This window comes from Athene noctua, chromosome 7 (assembly GCF_965140245.1).
Source record: "Athene noctua chromosome 7, bAthNoc1.hap1.1, whole genome shotgun sequence".
Taxonomy (NCBI): Eukaryota; Metazoa; Chordata; class Aves; order Strigiformes; family Strigidae; genus Athene; species Athene noctua.
Window position 1 is genome coordinate 18,044,538 of NC_134043.1, and position 16,441 is coordinate 18,060,978.

At 61.2% G+C, this 16,441-nt stretch overlaps 1 protein-coding gene across 2 annotated transcripts; it reads left to right on the top strand.

The window, feature by feature from the left end:
- The first annotated feature begins 1,542 nt into the window (after positions 1–1,542).
- Positions 1,543–14,536, top strand: WNT6 (Wnt family member 6). 2 transcript variants are annotated; one of them, XM_074910749.1, is made up of 4 exons: positions 1,543–1,891; positions 10,314–10,529; positions 13,368–13,669; positions 13,935–14,536. In XM_074910749.1, exons 1-4 carry the CDS (start codon positions 1,543–1,545, stop codon positions 14,394–14,396), a joined length of 1,329 nt encoding a protein of 442 aa, XP_074766850.1. In that variant the 3' UTR covers positions 14,397–14,536. The 2 variants fall into 2 exon arrangements, with proteins under 2 accessions (XP_074766850.1, XP_074766851.1); XM_074910750.1 differs by having other exon boundaries at positions 1,765–1,891; positions 10,309–10,529.
- Positions 14,537–16,441: the final 1,905 nt, after the last annotated feature.

Sequence of the window (16,441 nt, forward strand, 5' to 3'; positions counted from 1 at the left end):
AGTTGCTGTGTGGGAGGGCAGGGAAGGAGCAGGTGGGAAACCTCTGGAGGTGGTGGGAGTCTCTTACCTCCTGCACTCAGGAGGGAGAATTGTGCCAAGCTACAGATAAAACCTGAGTCATTCACCACCAAATGTTGCTGGTGGGGAGCAAACGTGCCCCGGTGAAGGAGAGGAGCCACTGGTGATGTGGGCAAGGGAAGAAGTGATGGGCAAGCCAGGGGGCTAGAGATGTCCAGGGCATGGTGGGTTGTGACCTCCCAGGAAGGGGGACAGATCCTGTATCTCTGATGGAGGGAGGGGTGAGCTCACCAGCAGTGAGGGTGCTCTACTTTGCCCATCGCTGATGGCAGACACTCCCTTTTCCTCGGGGTAACCCAGTGGGCTGGCTGGGTGCTCTGCAGAGGTGGGTGCAGAGTGGTCAGGGCGCCCCAGGGTGACTGTCTCAGCCCCAGGATCTGTGGCCCTAGTGCTGCGGAGGTGGGAGCTGCATCCCCAAGCTCTGCTGTGAGTCACAGAGGTTGAAAGAAGTGGAGACCCAGGGCCCTGGGCTGAGCTCTGGGAAACCATTCCTGAGGCTGCTCAGTGGGAGAAAACTGTGGTGGCAGCTTATTGGCACCAGCTCCTCCTGTCCCCAGCCACCTGGCCCTAGTGTGGCCCCTCGCTACCTCCCAGGCCCCTCAGTTTTCTTCTGCCACAGGCAGCTCCTGCTGCCTGCTGTGATCCGGTGGTGCTGGGAGCTGTTTCCCTCCTGGGCCCTGGCTGCACCTGAGATGAGATCACCATAAACAAGCTGGCCCTCCCCACACTCTTCTTCCCCGTCTCTTTGCTCCTGGGGTTGGCTCCTGTCACCCACCTGCATCTCCTCTTGCCCCGGGGATGTCTCCCCAGAGGAGCTGGAGCCAAGTGTTGGGAGATGCTTGGTTGGTGGGGTGGGGTGGGGTGTCACTCCTCCAGTGTCCCCAGGCAGGATAGACTGGTCCAAGGGCAGGCAGGGCCACGGCACCAGACTTGTGTGGGATGGACCCAGGAGAGGGGCCAGGCAGGGCTGTGCTGGGGGGTCAATACAGGGGTGCCAAGTTTGGGCAAGACTGTGCCAGGAGTGTCATGGCTGGCCAAGAGAGTGACAGGCAGGTGCCAGGGGGGACCTTGAGGCCAGGACGGGTTTGTCAGGGCCACACCAGGACCCTGAGCAGAGCCAGGCAGGCTCCCACGAGGACTGCAGGGCTGAGCCGGGCTGTGCCAGGTGGGGTTGTGCCAGGCGGGGCTGTGCCAGGCAGGGCCGTGCCAGGTCCCCAGGGCTGCGGGGGACAGGGCTGTGCCAGCCAGACCTCGCTAAAAGGGCTGCACGTCCAAGCGCGGCGGCGAGACGCGGGGCCGGGCGGCTGCGGCCACTGTCCCGCTGCCGGAGGGTGCCCGTGGCCGTGGCCGTGCCCACGCCGTGGCCGTGGCTGCGCGCCGGGAGCCGAGCTTGGCACCCAGGAGTCCCCCCGCCCGGCCCGCCCTGTCCGTCCCCCCGGGCTCCGGTTTCCCTGTCGGAGGCAGATGCTTTCGCAGCCCCGTCCCTCCTCCTCCTCCTTCTCTGGAGCAGCCTCCGCGCCGCGCTCCAGCCGCCCGGAGGTGCCTGCCCAGCCCAGCCCAGCCCCAGCCCAGCCCCGCCGGCCGCGGTGCCCGCCCGCCCCGGCCCGGCGGAGGGAGGCAGCGGGCACCCACCCGCCGGGGCCCCGGCCGGACCCTCGGGGCGGCGACGAGCCCGGCTGCCCGGCTCCCCGCGGGGGGCGCGGAGGGGGCTCGGCGCTCCCCTCAGCCCTGGCAGGATGCTGCCTTCCTCCCGGACCCAGCTGGGGCTCTTCTTCATCCTCCTCTGCCCCGCCAACATCATCGGGCTCTGGTGGTGAGTAGGACACGCCGGTGTGGGAGCCAGGAGGGCGCGCAGGGTCCCTGTCTCTCCGGGAGTGGTGCCCCCTCCCCAGCTTGGGAACAACAGAGTCCCCTACACCCAGGGCACCCCTTGGATGGGGACTGCTGCTCGCTGGCCAGGAGGATCCAGATGGGGGGTACCCCCACGCTGTCGGGGTTCGGGCGCTGGGGACAGCGGGCTGGGGGACCCTCACGGGTATGGTGCACCCAGGTCCTGCGGAGGGAGCTGCAGCCTGCCGCCCCGCACCCCAAGCCCGCAGTCTCGGAGGGTTGTATGCCTGAGGGCTGGGGAAGGGGGGGCAGGGGCCTTCAGAACCCTCCAATAAGTCAACTTTAATTAAAAGCCTGAGGGTCCCTACGGTGTCCCCTCTCGAGTGGTGGCCTGGACGTGGCGGGGACAAAACCCCTGTTTGTAATGGTGCCTTCATCAAAGGCAGAGACGGTGCCTTGCAGGATACCGGAGGGGGTGGGGGATTCATTACAGGCACAGAGCTGGGACCCAGCCTTGGAAAGCCCAGGTATCTGTCGAAACATGAACTATTTAAATCTATTAAGAATTTCACCCAGCCTGTCTTTATCCGGTTTTAAGTGCTTAGATTCCAGCTCCCCGGCGTGCCGTCCAGGCTATCATTCATTATCTGAGGCTATTCGTCTCCACATTGTCACACTCTTTTGACCCCTAAAATAAAGCTCTCCATAAGCCTTTCCCCTCCCAGTCCCCTGCCTGCCCGCCAGTGATTTATTCTGTAGCTCCATCCCCTTCACTAGCCCCGTCTCCTGGGGTGCCAGGCAAAACGGGGGGAGGTGGTGTAAATGGGTTGTTACAGTCAGTTGTACACCAGCTGAGAGTTCGGCCCTAGAGCCTGAGCGCTATGTTTATTGCTGGGGAAGGGGTTAACGTGGGTCTGAGAAGGGCTTGCCTTGGCTTTTTTGCTAGAGGAGGGGAAAGCGAGGCAGGGAGAGCCCTGGAAGGGTGTGTGCAGAGGGTCCCCCTTCTTCCTGCCACCCGCCTCGTGGTAGCTGTGCTATGCCAGGGCACAGTCCCTCCTGCTGCCCAAGAGCTGCTGTTTTTCCCTGCCTTATTCTCAGACTGGTGCTCCACACACACACCTAAAGGGACCCTTCAGCTGTCCCCGCTTTCTCTGCCCCATCCTCATCAACACCCACCTGGTGAGCCTTCATCCTCAGGCTCGTGCCCCATGTCCCACCTCCAGGGACATCGGTACCATCCTGCCCATGGCTGGAGCAGGCAGGGATGAAGCAGGAGATCACTTTGCCTTCAATTCGGGGGCAGGCAGACGGCAGCAGCAAAGGTAGGGTACCAGGGTACCCACTGCCCCTCACCCTGGCTGCTCAGAGCCACGTCTCACCGCCCAGCCTGGGTCCTGCTGGTGCCGTGACCACGTCGTGCGTGCGCTGGCAGCGCTGGCTCGGGGAGATTAGCAGGATTTGGAGAGGAGGGCAAGGGGTCAAACTTGTTTTTTCTTCTCTTAAAAAAGAAGAAGAAAAGGAACCTTTAATTTAAGAATAATAACCCAGCTGCACGCAGCGCAGCTGAATGCGCCGGGCAGTGGAGCGGCTGCGGAGGGATCACCAGCACGCACTCCACTTCGCTCCGGAGCCAGCGAGCCGGGAGGAGGTGATGTGTGGATGAGGCCACCAGCACCACCACACGGACATGCCGGGCTTCCCGGGACGGGGCACCGGAGCAGCCGGCTGATTCATGAGCTGCTTCCCCCAGAGTTTGGGATCTCCGGCCCCCGGCTGAGGTCATCCCTCATTTCCAGGGAGCTCGTCCCGTGCGGGGGAGAGAGGTCCGGGCGCTGCCCGGCCCTTTGAGCTAGCTCAAGACAGGCATCTTCCCACATGCCTGCTCCTGGTACCTGTCCCCTCTCCCAGGTCTGGGTAGCACTGGTGTCTGTGGGTTTTGCTTTTGGTGAGGAGGGGTTCAGGGGTGCAGCCACGTGTTGTGTAACAGCTCCTGGAAGCTTCAGGGTGGGTGGCATTAGTAGGGCTGTTCCTTGCTGTCTCTGTCACTGATGCATGGGGACTTTGGTGGCACGCCTTCACGTGCACATCTCTGCGCACCCAGGGGTGCTTAGCCAAGGGGGGGGATGTTCCCCTTGGGCAGGAAAGGAAGGTCTTTACCACCCCCCCATCCCACCCCTGGGTAATGCACCCCTGGCTGTGCAGTGGTAGGGGACACAGGGGATGCCTGTTTGAGGCATTTTTTGCCCATGCTGGTGACAAACTGATTTGTGAGAGTGGCACAGCAGGGTGTAGCAGGTATGGGTCCTGGGGGGGGGGCACGCAGCCGGGCTTGGCCACTGATGAGTGGTAACTGTGCCTATTGGGATCCTGGCAGACGGCTGCATCTACAGAGAATGGTTTGGATGTGATGTACAAGCAGTGACATCATGCTGATGATATTGTAGCCTTAGAAAAAGCATCCTCATTGTGGCTGGATGTCCCCAGAAGGCTCATTGAAGATATATAGTCACCTTTGTCCTATACCCCCTGTGCCTTTCTGTCTAAATATAGGCAGAGGGATGGGCAGGTACATGAACCTTTCCATGTCAAAGGGGAGCAGGCTGTGGTCAGTGCTGATGGAAAGGTGTGTCATTCAGGTGCTGCTGGTCCCTTGGCTAGTGCCAGGCTGCAGGGAATAGGCTCCCCTTCCTCCCACCAGCCCTGTAAAACCTCTTTCTTCCTCCTCCCCTCATCTTTTCATATTTCTCACTCAGCTCCTTGTGCAACAGTGATTTCTCCCTGAACAGGACAGGTAGGGACAGCCTGGGGCTCCTGGGCTGGCCTGGAGGGTGCAGGGATATGGGGCAGACAAATCTGGTGTGTCAGGAGCCCCGGGCAGATTCAGGGCAGGATTTCAGCCAAGCCAGTTTGTGGTTGGGCTGTGCTTATAAGTACGGAGGCACCGTGGGGATGAGGGTGAGCAAAGCTGGGCTTCCCCAGTGCCCATGCGGGCACAACTGAGAGCAGTCAGGAGAGAGAGCAGTCTGGAAAAGAGCAAGAGGAAAGATCATCCCAGGTGAGAGGTGCTCCACTCCATCTGTGAGTCTGAGGGGGAGCGGGGGAATGGACATTTGCCCTGTGTCTACTTCCCATGGATGCAGGTGGGCAGTGCATCTCCAGGTTTTCATGGGGCTCTGTCAGAGGAGCTCAGGGAGGACCCATCCACCAGCACCAGTGTCTGCAGCCTTGCTTGAGGGGGTCCCAGCCCTGCACCCCCTGAAGCCACACACTCCTTGGGTGGGTTTCATACACCAGTGGCCTCCCCTTCTCCTCTGCTGCTCTGACTGGCACCTGCACCACGCGGAGCCTGTAAGGGCAGACTGCCGGGCTGCAGGGCCCTGCCTGCATGCCTTGAGGTGACCACAGTGAGTGACCCCCCCGGGCCTGCTGACCCACTCCCGCCACCCCACAACCCACAGCTCACCATGGTGCCTGGTGGACTGGGCTGCCCGGCTGTCCCAGGCATGCCCTCACCCTTGGAGCAGCGCTGTGCAGGCAGCAAAGCACCTCCCAGCACAGGAGCCCCTGCCTGGTGCCATCTCTTTGTGCCTCTTCTGGATTTTTCAAAGGGGAAAAAGTTTCCCTTGTGTTCTTTGAGATAGCACCGGCTTCAGAACTGGGCTACATGTCTCCTTCCCCAAAGAAAACTGAGCTTTCCCCCCTCACCCCTACTCCTGGTTACCTATACTCTCCCATGGTGACACCCAGGCTGCCCAGCCCTGCCATGTGCATGCCCCAAACTGGAGGGCTCAGCTGGGCTTTGCATAGGCTTGGCCTCCTCAAATCCCCCTTGTGCAGGAGTGTGCTAGGCAAAGCTGGGCACACCCTAGTATTTGCTCAAGACATACAAGGTCTTGATGACATGTGTGGCACCCACATTTGGGCATATGCTAGCCTAGCCCTCATGCCATCCCAGCCCCAGCCTCCATGAGTGCTCAGAGGAAGGATGTGGTAGCCAGGGATGGGTGGACCCTTTTCTTCTTATCCCAGGCCCTCCAGGGCTTGGACATGGCTTTGGGACCGCCACCTCTAGGGGCATGTGCTCCCTTCATGCCCCACGCTACCCACTGCGCAAGCTTGGGCAGCTCCTGCCCGCAAGCACCTGGCCTTGGCGTGACCCTGCAGCTGGCAGGTCCGTGGGTTGACACCATGCCATGCCAAAGCCTCTTTCCTTTGGGCGGCATCCCAGCTATTTGCATCCCATCCTTGCTGAGGAGGTGTGAGGAGGAGGCCAGGGAACCCTGTCCCCCCTGCTCTCCCGAACCCTTGGTATTTCTCATTCCCTCAGTGCCCCTGGTGCTGCTTGGCAGCTGAGCCCCAGCCGTGCCCCCCCAGGGCAGTGATTTGCTGCTTACTCACCCCCACTCCGTGTGCCTCCTGCTCCGCTTTCCACACCTGGCTGCCCTGGTTAGTGGCAGCACCCACGCATCGCCCCGGGTGAGGGGCCAAGTACCCACTGCGCGCCTGCGTGGGTTGAAGGGAAAGTTGGATGGGTGAAAATTCATGTGTGTGTCCCCCTCATCCTGTTTGCACAGCTTGGAAAGAGATGGGCTTCTGCCGTATCCGATTCTGTTGCAGGGCTGTCACTGAATGTGACAGCACTGGGGAGGATGCAGGGTGACCTGTCCTGCCAGGGATGGAGCTTGGCTCTCCAGGGTAGACATCCTGCACCTCTCACCTTTACAATCAGGTGGAGAAGTGCCTGTGGGCTTGGGGCGATGGGCTGGTTACCCTGGCACCCTACTTCCCCTCCTGAAGGCATTCAGGGGCTGGGATGGAGACCTGGAAGCAAGGCATGGCTTCCCTTGCTACCCCATAGCAGGGTCCCCTTGCCAGACAGGAACACCCAGACAGTCATACTCAACAGGTGCAGACCTGGCTGGTCTCATGTAGAGCTGACACGGCACAACTGCCACTCTCCCTCAGGGTTTCAGGGACACCAGGACCAAAGGAGACATTTTTCCACTCAAGATGGTGATGCTGTTTGTGAAGGCTGTGCATTCCCTTCCTTGGCATGTGGCCAGTCCATCTCCATCAGCTTCCTGCAAATCGGAAGCCTGCTGGCTCCCCTGGATCATGGTCTGCTGGCAGGGCCAGGAGAGGACCTGCTCCACACCAGCTCCATGTCCAGGGGGCAGATGGGGACTTGTGCCAGACTCCTTAGTCTATGATTTTGGCTGGGAACCAGACCAGGACATACTGGAGTCTCCATGACCGTGGGCTGAGCTGGAAAAGCTGGTGATTATGGCTCTTAGGAGCCCCAGGCTCTGTTGCAGTGAGGCCAGAGCGCAGGGGTTGCATCAGAAGTGCCAGTGACTCCTGTTTCCCGTGCGTCACTGGGACAGGTCTCTGGCTGTAGTTCTGGCAGCCAAAGGGGTGACAGCAGCGGGTTGGCTGCAGGTTGCAGCTCCTCTTCCATGCCTCAGTTTCCCATTTCAGTGGTGGGGGTTGTTTCCTTTGCACAGTGGTGCTGGAAATCACACCAGAAAGTGGAGCTCTTCATCCTGACTCCTTTCAGGGTGAGGCAGCAGCCACCCAGCAGCAGTTTCAGCAGCAGGCAAAGGACACAAGGGGACAGGCAGGAGGGATGCTGCCGGGACAGCGAGCCTGTCCGGGAAATGCCAGGAGGGAGGCCAGGGTGCCCCGGGCAGGTTGGGGGGAGCCAGGCTGGCGACCCGGTTCCTTCACCAGGGCAGGGGGAGGAGTGCCCGGCGGCAGAGGTGGGGCACCTTAATTGTAGATGCGGGAGGCCTTGGAGCAGGACAAGCTCAGGCAGATCTGGGCCCCGCGCCGGAGCCCTTGCCAAAGCGGTAGCAGTTTGGCAGCATTTTTCTTGCCCTTGTCTCCCCCCCCCCGCCCCCCCCGCCCCCCCCCCCCCCCCCCAAACCCTCCAAAGCAAAACAGCTCTTGGGCTCCCAGCAGCCTCCCTGCGCCAGAAAGCAGAGGCCAGCGGAAATTAATATCGCGCCGGACTTAGGCAGCCCACCCCACGCCTCGTCAGCATGGCCGGTGAGCTCCTGTGCGTTCCCGCTGGCCTCGCTGCTGCCTGGGCCATGGGTGGGGACCCCCACGATGCCGGCGAGCCGCCCGCCATCCCCTGGCCCCGCGGGGCTGAGCTCTTCTTCCCGGCCTGATCCGGCGGGCTGGGGTGAGCCACAGTTCAGCATTTGATCTGATGGCCCCGGGGGCCTGGCGCATCGTTTTTATATGAGTACAAAGAGTCGTCTCTTAATGAAAGTCCTGTCCCAGCTCCCCTTCTTCCCCACCCCGCCAGAGCAGGCGGCCAAACCTCCGCCATCCCGTTGGAGATGTTGGGAGCACACGGTCCCCAGGGAGGGCGAGCTTGGAGCCCAGCATAGAGGCTTGAATTCCCATGTAGTCACTGTGGGATGGGACTGGACAGGCTTATTGGTGGCTTTTCTCAGGGCCCCAGTTTCCCCATCGATGGGAGATCTAAGCCAGCCCAGCCACAGCCCTGCAGTGTTTTCCCAGCTGCCCCATCCCTTTGCAGAGGTGCCTGTGCGTCACGCAGCAAAGGGAAACTGAGTTGTGGGGAGCAAAGGGAGAAGGATGCTCCCCAACAGTGGTGTGGGCTTGGTTCAGCTTCCCTTCTGGAGGTCACCTTTCCAGGCTGTGCCTTTTGGTTGAGCTGTTTAACCCTTTAAACCTCTAGCCGAAGCATAAGGGCTCCTTTTCCAGGCTGTGCAAGAGGGCATGTCCTCCCCAAACCCAGCTGGGGTTTGGTGGGCAGGAGATGTGGGCAGCCTGGGAGCCTGACATGGTGTGGGGGGATCCTGGCAGGACCTCAAGCTTCAGACAAGGGCCTTGGAGGGAGTTTGCACCGAGGGCAGGATGGCAAGTGAAGTTCTGCAGCCTGGTGTCCCAAACACAGACCCCAGCTGCACGAGAGTGAAAAGGAAACCCAGAACATAGTTAAACACCGAGATTCAGCTTGTGATTTTTGAGCCCCTGGGGCTTGGCCAGACTATAAAGGTCTGGGTTTGGAAGCTGCAGAGCAGCAGGTGCTCCTCATTGAGCAGGACTGCCAGCACCATGGACCGCCTGGGTGTTGGTCCCCAGGGAACCTCAGGGGACATGGCCTTGCAGATCTCGGGCATCCCAAAGTGCTAGGAAATTCTGAGTCCAGCCCTGGGGTCCTGTGGGCGTCCACAGCCAGGACAATCATGTTACTGAGCAGGACAAGCTCTGAGCCCATGGGAGTGGTGCTGGAGGCGAGGCGGGACTGTGTGTTTGGAGCGTACTAAATTGGGGTGGCCCATGGCCACCTCGTCTCTGTGCCACAGGATGGGCAGCGTGGGTGGGAGGTTGTCAGTGTGGTGTGCCTGCCCTCTGCCCACTGCGTCTCCAGCATTGCCCGCAGCCGAGCTGGAGCATCGCCTGCCCCAGCATGGGGCACGCACTGGCGGGCTGCGCAGCTGCACGAGCCGTGCCATGGAGGGCACTCCAGGCAAAATGTGTGGGGAAAGTACAGGAGTTTCTGTAGCCAGCGGCATGCTGAGGAGCACAGTGTCGTGCTCAGACTTTGCCTCCCAGCCTGGAGAACCAGGTACCTCGCTCCAGCTGTGCTGGCGAGGAGGAGCTGCCTTCGACATGGGCCGAGCCGAGACTTGCCCTCCCGTGCTGGCATCAGCGGAGCTGGCCATGCCACCTGCAGCCCTCCCTCACACACGTCTGCCTGCAGCTCCATTCCCCTGGGGCCAGTGCCTGGGTAGCGGGAGGTGAGCATGGGAGCCTGGCCAGCAGCCAAGGGGCTTTATCACCAGCAAGGTCACTCTGCTAGTCTCCCACAGGGTAAAGCAGAGAGCCCCCCCAGAGAGGGGGAGGTGCACCAAGAGTGCTGGCTGGGCTCCCCACTGTGCCCACAGGGCTCTGAGAGCCGCAGCTGCAGTGGGCATCAGTCACTCCATGAAGCCAGGGCTGTGCCGGGCCAGCGCCAGACCCAAAGAGCAGGTGCTGAGCAGCACAGAGCCTCTATCACCTCACACTGGGGATACCGCCATCACCCCCAGGGATGTTCCCAAGGGCCTCAGGGTGTGGAGTGGTATGTGCCAGCATCATCCTCCAGCCAGCCCCACAGTTGGGGATCTGCCCCATTCCCCAACTGTCTGGGCAGGGCAAAGTATCCCCTGGGTGCTGGCATGAAGGTGTCACCCATACCTTTTGTCCTGCCCTCCCTGCATATGTCTCCCTGTCCCCTTGTCACCTAGGCTCAGTGCTGAGCCAGCACTCCCCCGTGGCCCCGCTTTGTCCCAGGGAGCAGGCCTGGCAATGCCCCATCCCCACCCTGATCCCCCCCAGGTTTGGGTGCTGGTTTTGCTCTGCTCGCTGTCCCTCCTGCAGGGCAGTGGGGAGCCCCCTGGTCATGGACCCCAACAGCATCTGTCGCAAGACAAAGCGGCTGGCAGGGAAGCAGGCGGAGCTGTGCCAGCTGGAGCCAGAGATCGTGCAGGAGGTGGCCAAGGGCACCAAGCTGGGTGTCCGGGAGTGCCAGTACCAATTCCGCTTCCGCCGCTGGAACTGCACCAGCCACAGCAAGTACTTCGGCAAGATCCTGCAGCAGGGTAAGGTCAACACTGCCTCGGCTTCCCAGCTCCCAGCTGGCTGGTCATGTGTCTCCCTGGGACTCCCGGAGCAGAGTCTGGGTGTGCAAACCTCTGTGTATGTGTGTGGGGGGTTGCTCAGTGCTCCCCGGTGCAGTCACGCTGAGGTTTTACTGCCGGGACATGTCTCCCCGTGTTGTAATGAAGCAATTACCGATGCTCCCAGACAGCGCGGGGCTTCACAAAGACCAAGAATGCACCCTCGTCTGGCAGTGATTTACTGCTCCCCCGGGACCCCGGGGTGTGCTGGGGGAAGGGGCCCGGGTGGGAGGCAGCGCACAGCCACTGGGAGCTGCCCCTCGCCCCATGGGTGCCCTGCAGATCCCTTCTCCTGGCCTTGCAGGGAGCAGAGGAGAGGAGTGCTTGCCCCCTTCCCCTCCCTGTGTCTCTGAGTGGGCACCCTCATGTCACCCCGAAGGACAAGGGCAGGGTGACGGGGAGGGATGGGCAGGTCCCAGCCAAGTGGATACAGTACTCCAAACCCAGGCCCATCAAAGCCAGAGCAAGGGCAGAGTGAGGGGGCACCTCTGAGTCTGTAAGGGATGAGAAATTCCTGCCACGCTCCCCAGGGAAAGAGGCTGGGGGTGGATAGGGAAGGGGGAGATGCTGAAAGCACCTCGGGTTGGTAGGGCCGCTTAGTGGGTGGTGAGTTTAGTCTTGGCCCTGTTGGTGGTGCATCCACTGGGCCAAGGCAGAGCGGGTACGCCCTTGGGCCTTGCAGGGGGGTCAGGGTGGTCTCCCTGGGTGCATTGCCAGGGGCAGGGCACCCTGAGAACCTGGCAGCTGCAGGTACCAGTGGAGGGGCAGAGCTGGGACCCTGAGGGAGACACTGACCCGTGGCAGGGGTCAGGCTTTTTTAAAAAGCTGATTTGCAAGTGTGGGTTCCCCCAACTCAGGGGGGTGTATTCAGTCAAGGAGTAGAGACCAAGGGCACACAGGGGACAATCTTGCCTCTGGAGTCACCTATTTTCACACCAACCTGGCAGTGAGTCAGGTGGGATCTGTGCCAGGCAGGGCTGCAGTCTGGAAGCGGGATGGTGCCAGGATGCCAAGGCCCAACCAGGTGGTGAGTGGGTGATGCTGGTGGGTGAGCTCCTGGGTACCCAGAGGCAGCTTGGGTTGTAGGAGGCACAGGCGCATCAGGCATAGGGATGTTGAATGAGCCACCATGCTCTACTTGTCCCAGCCTAGCTGCTGTGGTGGTGGAGGTGAGCAATGTCCTGGAGGCAGTAGTGAGTTTGGGAGCCCCTCTCTGAGGACATGCAACATCCCAGCTAGAGGAATGGAGGTCCCCAGGGCTCCATCATGGGTGTCAGAAGCAGACCGCTTGCCCTGCACTGAGAGGAGTCAGAAGGAACCAGCCTCCCTGTAAGCCTGTAGGGACTGCATAAACCATCCCAACCTTTTGGAGGTCCCCAGCTGACATCAGATGGGTACATCCCATCTGACAGCCTCTTTTTTCCAAGGATGCTGCAGTGGGCTCCGGTTCCCAGCCATGGCCTCCCCAGCACAGTTGCAGCTGTCTCCCTTTCCATCCCTGCCGCCTGTGCCAGGTGCGGCATGCCAGGGCAGGCTGACTTGGGGGCAGCCACGTGTCTGGAGGAGCTGTCAGAGGATCGGCATCCCCCCGGGGCCCTGGTTGGCAGGGTGGCACAGGGACCTCTGCCAACTGCGGGCTGCCCACAGAGGGCTCTGCCAGCCCCAGGCAGGTGGGTGGTCGTATGGCTTCTGGGGGATGGAAGGGCCAGGGCAGGGCACACCCGTCCCCAGAGTGACACTGCTGGAATGGCACCGGTGTACCCAGTTCCTACCAACACCAGTGGGTGTCAGGTGCTGTGTGGGCTTGTGGAGGAGCCGCTCATGGAGCCAGTGCCCAGGAGCCCCTCTTCCCACAGCCCCTCCAAGTCAGAGTGCTGGAGATGGAGGGATGTGGCACTCCCCAAAACACACATTCCCCTCTCTTCCCATGCCCCAGGCACCCCCTGCATGTCACCACCTTGGGCCAGCCCTGCACTGGCATTCGGGTGGGCAGAGGTTCGCCTGGCACAAGGTGGGGGGGAGTGCAGGAGCCCCCCAAGCAGGGCGCCGCACCCCCGCTGCCAGAATCCCCCGCTGGCTGCGGCTGCAAGCGGCAGGTCCGGGCAGGGGAAAGATGCTTGGAATTCGTGTCCCGGAGCAGAGAGAGACAGGAGCAAATACTAATAATAAATAATCCTGCAGGGTGGAGGCTGTGCCGGCAGAGGGAGGGGAGCAGGGAGCGCCCTGTGGCAAAGCGGGTATGGGGGGAGAGCAGGCAACACAGCTTCATCGCTGCCACCCTGTAGAGGGGTGAGTAGCACCTGTGGTTTCCCTCATAGCACTTCTCTCTCAGTGCCAGCTTGCAGCAGGGGTTGGGATTTTTACTGCTTGAAGGGACATTGTAGGGTAGTGTGAGGAAGCTATGAGTACCACCTGGTCACCCAGGACCCCTCCCTACTCTCCAATCTCCCCTCTTGCCTATGTGGCAGCACCCATCCTTGCAAAGGAAGGCAGATTTGTTGCCCCTAGGACCCTACAGCTGGGGTGGAGGAATGCTGGCAGGGCCTGGCCATCCCCCAGATTCTGCATATCTGCTTGCAAGATACTAGCTCCTGCCCCAGGCAGATCGCTCCAGTGTGGGTGCATCGCCCAGGGAGCAGCACTGAACACAGAGGAAGGGTGAGGAGGGAGATCCAAGCGCCCATGGGATGTCGGCGGGGGATGCTTTGCTTGCAGAGCCTTTGCTGACCCCGCATCCCGGCCCTGTCTGTTCACCTGCAGATATCCGGGAGACAGCTTTCGTGTATGCCATCACGGCGGCTGGGGTGAGCCACGCCATCACGCAGGCCTGCAGCATGGGCGAGCTGCTGCAGTGTGGCTGTGAGCTGACGCGGAGCCGGGCTCCCCCCTCGCCCACGGTGGGTCCGGGCACAGAGGGCACGGCCTGGGAGTGGGGGGGCTGCGGGGACGACGTGCAGTTCGGCTATGAGAAATCTCAGCAGTTCATGGATGCCAAGAGCAAGAAGGGCAAAAATGACATCCGCGCTCTTATTGACCTGCACAACAACGAAGCTGGGCGCTTGGTAAGGCCCCCGTGCTCCCTGCCCTCTGCAAGCATCACACCCCTGTGCCATTCCCAGCTCAACCCTTCACCTTTATCTCCCCCGAGCATGTACCTGCACCGATTTTGGGTGAAATATGGACCCAATACCTCTCAGAAGCCCTTTGCAGGTGTTTTGGAAACCCCCTATGCCCCCTCAGCACCCTCCCCCAGGCCAGGGTTTTGACTGGGGGCGCTGGGCCGGGAGGCGGGGGACCGAAGGCTGAGCATCACTGTCTCTTCCCCAGGCGGTGCGCAGCTACATGAGGACGGAATGCAAATGCCACGGGCTGTCAGGTTCCTGCACCCTGCGGACCTGCTGGCGGAAGATGCCCCATTTCCGTGAGGTGGGGGATCGCCTGCTCGAGCGCTTCAACGGGGCTTTCAAGGTGATGGGAGGCAACGATGGGAAAACCCTCATCCCCGTGGGGGACAACATCAAGCCTCCAGACAAGCAGGACCTCATCTACTCAGCTGACTCTCCTGATTTCTGCTCGGCTAACCGTAAGACGGGCTCGCTGGGCACCCGGGGCCGTGTCTGCAACAGCACAGCCATGGACACGAGTGGGTGCGACCTGCTGTGCTGTGGGCGAGGGCACCGGGATGAGACGGTGGTGCTGGAAGAGAACTGCCTTTGCCGCTTCCACTGGTGCTGCGTGGTGCAGTGCCGCAAGTGCTCCGTCCGTCAGGAGCTCAGCCTCTGCGTCTGACGGTCTGGAATCGGGAAAGGACAATTTGGAGGGCTGCCCCAGGCTCACACTGCGGCCCCCCCTGGGACAGAGACAGGCTGAGCCGATGGCAAGGGACAGCGTGGGTGAGCTCAGCTCTGCGCCCCGGGGAGTGCCAGCTTCCCCAGGGGACAGCATGGGGCTGCCTGGCAACCCCACAGCCCATGCAGTGGGGGCTGCAGGTGCAGAGCTTCCACTAATAAAGCTATTTAAAGCCAGTGTTCCACAGCGCTTCCTGGGGAGGGCTGGGAAGCACTGACCGCCATACCAGGACGGGACTGGCCGCAGAGCCATCCTGTCCCGGCCGTGTGTCCCTATCAGCCGGACTTCCTCCAGCCTCCGTGCTGGCTGTGCTGGGACCTGTGGCAGAGCCTGGCTCATTTTTTATCTGCTCTCTCCTTTTCTCCATGGTTGTAGAGCCAGATAAGGATGAGGGCGAGCCCTGGTCTCCAGCCCCCAGGCTGGGTGGGTGCTCTCCTCCCATCATCCATGGCCACCATCGCTTGGGGATGCCAGTTTGTGTCACCACCAAACACATACCACCACCTAACCTGTTTTGTAGTGGTCTGCAGTCCACAGTCCCTTTGCTCATGTCTCATGCAGGAGGTACAGCTAGCTGCCCTGACACCATGGTGATGGGTTGTGAGTTTCCTGAAGGTATCCTCTATTCTTTCCACTCTATCTTCAGCCACTGTCGCTGCAATCCCCACTGTGGGGCCTGGCACAGAGAAGCCCTGTGTGGCACTGACACTGTTGGCTTGGTGGCATGCGAGGCATTCACTTGGCATGCCGCAAGCCACGTGCAGCCTCACCTGGCCGGCATGGTGCCAGGCATGTCTTGGTAACATGATCAGCCCATGCCCCTTGTGGGCAAACACAGGGCAAGGAGCAGCCCACCTGGCTGCCCAGCAGGGCAGGCTGCCACCCCTCTGCTCCAGAGGCTCCGAGGGTCTCCGAGGGGGTCCCTCCCCTGCTGCAGGGAGCCTGCAGGAACTGGTTTCTCCAGCCTTACCCAGCATGTGGGTTTAGGTAACTGCAGAGTGGAATGTGTGTGCGCAGCGCCTGCTTGGCTGCAATGCCACGCTGGGCAGAGGAGCCCCTGAGGGATCTCATCAGAGCCAGAGCAGCCTGGGCAGAGAGGTCCATGTTCCTGCGCTGTACCAACGCAGGGAACGGGGGCTTTGCCCATCCACCCCTCTGCAAAAGGGCTACTGGGGCTCTCACCCGAGGCAGGCAATGCCCTGCAGGCTGGGTGTTGCCAGGCAGGGTGGGAGTGGAGCTCGAAATGCTGGACACGGTGCAAGGCAAGAGGAGCAGCTGCGGAGTGCTGGTGGACCCCACCTGTGGGTCTGTCCTCGCCGACACCCAGGCAGCCAGCAGGGAAGGGCAAGGGAAGCAAGGTACTGGTGAACCATTAACTTGGCCCAGTGAGCACTGGGGTGGGAGCTGCTAAATCTGTCAGCTGCACCTTTGCAGCTGGAAATTCCCTCCTGGTTTGCCCACAGCGGTGCTGGGAGAGGGGAGGCACACGGGACTCCCGGGAACTCCTGGCTGCATGCCCGCCCATGGGTGGGTGTGAGTGGGGCTGGGTGGGTGTGTAAGGTGAAGGTACTTGTGTATGCAAGCAGATCGGTGTGCATGTGTGTGCGTGTACAGGTAACACGTCTATGCGTGTTCATGACCATATGTGTGTGTGTGAGCTTGTGTGCACACCCATCACTGTGCATGTGAGCCCCTCGTGGGTGTGCAAACAAGTTGGCCCACGTGTCTTCATGCATGTACACAGCAAATTGTCAGTAAGTGTGTGCGTGCTGGTGACACTGTCCCCGTGTGTGTCTGTGTGCGAGCATGTCTGTTTGCACATGTCTTACTGCGTTTGTGCAGGGAGGACATGTGGGTTCAGGAGAGCCCTGCAGGAAGAGAGCTGCAGAGATGCAGGGTCTGCGTGCACTGGGAGATGCAGGGACCCATTTTGTAGGCTGAGCAGGTCCCTGTGAATTAGAAACACTGGAGCACACCTCAAGTCC

Bases quoted from the DNA above. Each gene is read 5' to 3' on its own strand.
- WNT6 (XM_074910749.1), top strand. From the start codon at position 1,543: ATGCTTTCGCAGCCCCGTCCCTCCTCCTCCTCCTTCTCTGGAGCAGCC. The intron at 10,530-13,367 runs GTAAGGTCAACA...GTTCACCTGCAG, and splicing joins CGGCAAGATCCTGCAGCAGG to ATATCCGGGAGACAGCTTTC. The intron at 13,670-13,934 runs GTAAGGCCCCCG...TCTCTTCCCCAG, and splicing joins ACAACGAAGCTGGGCGCTTG to GCGGTGCGCAGCTACATGAG.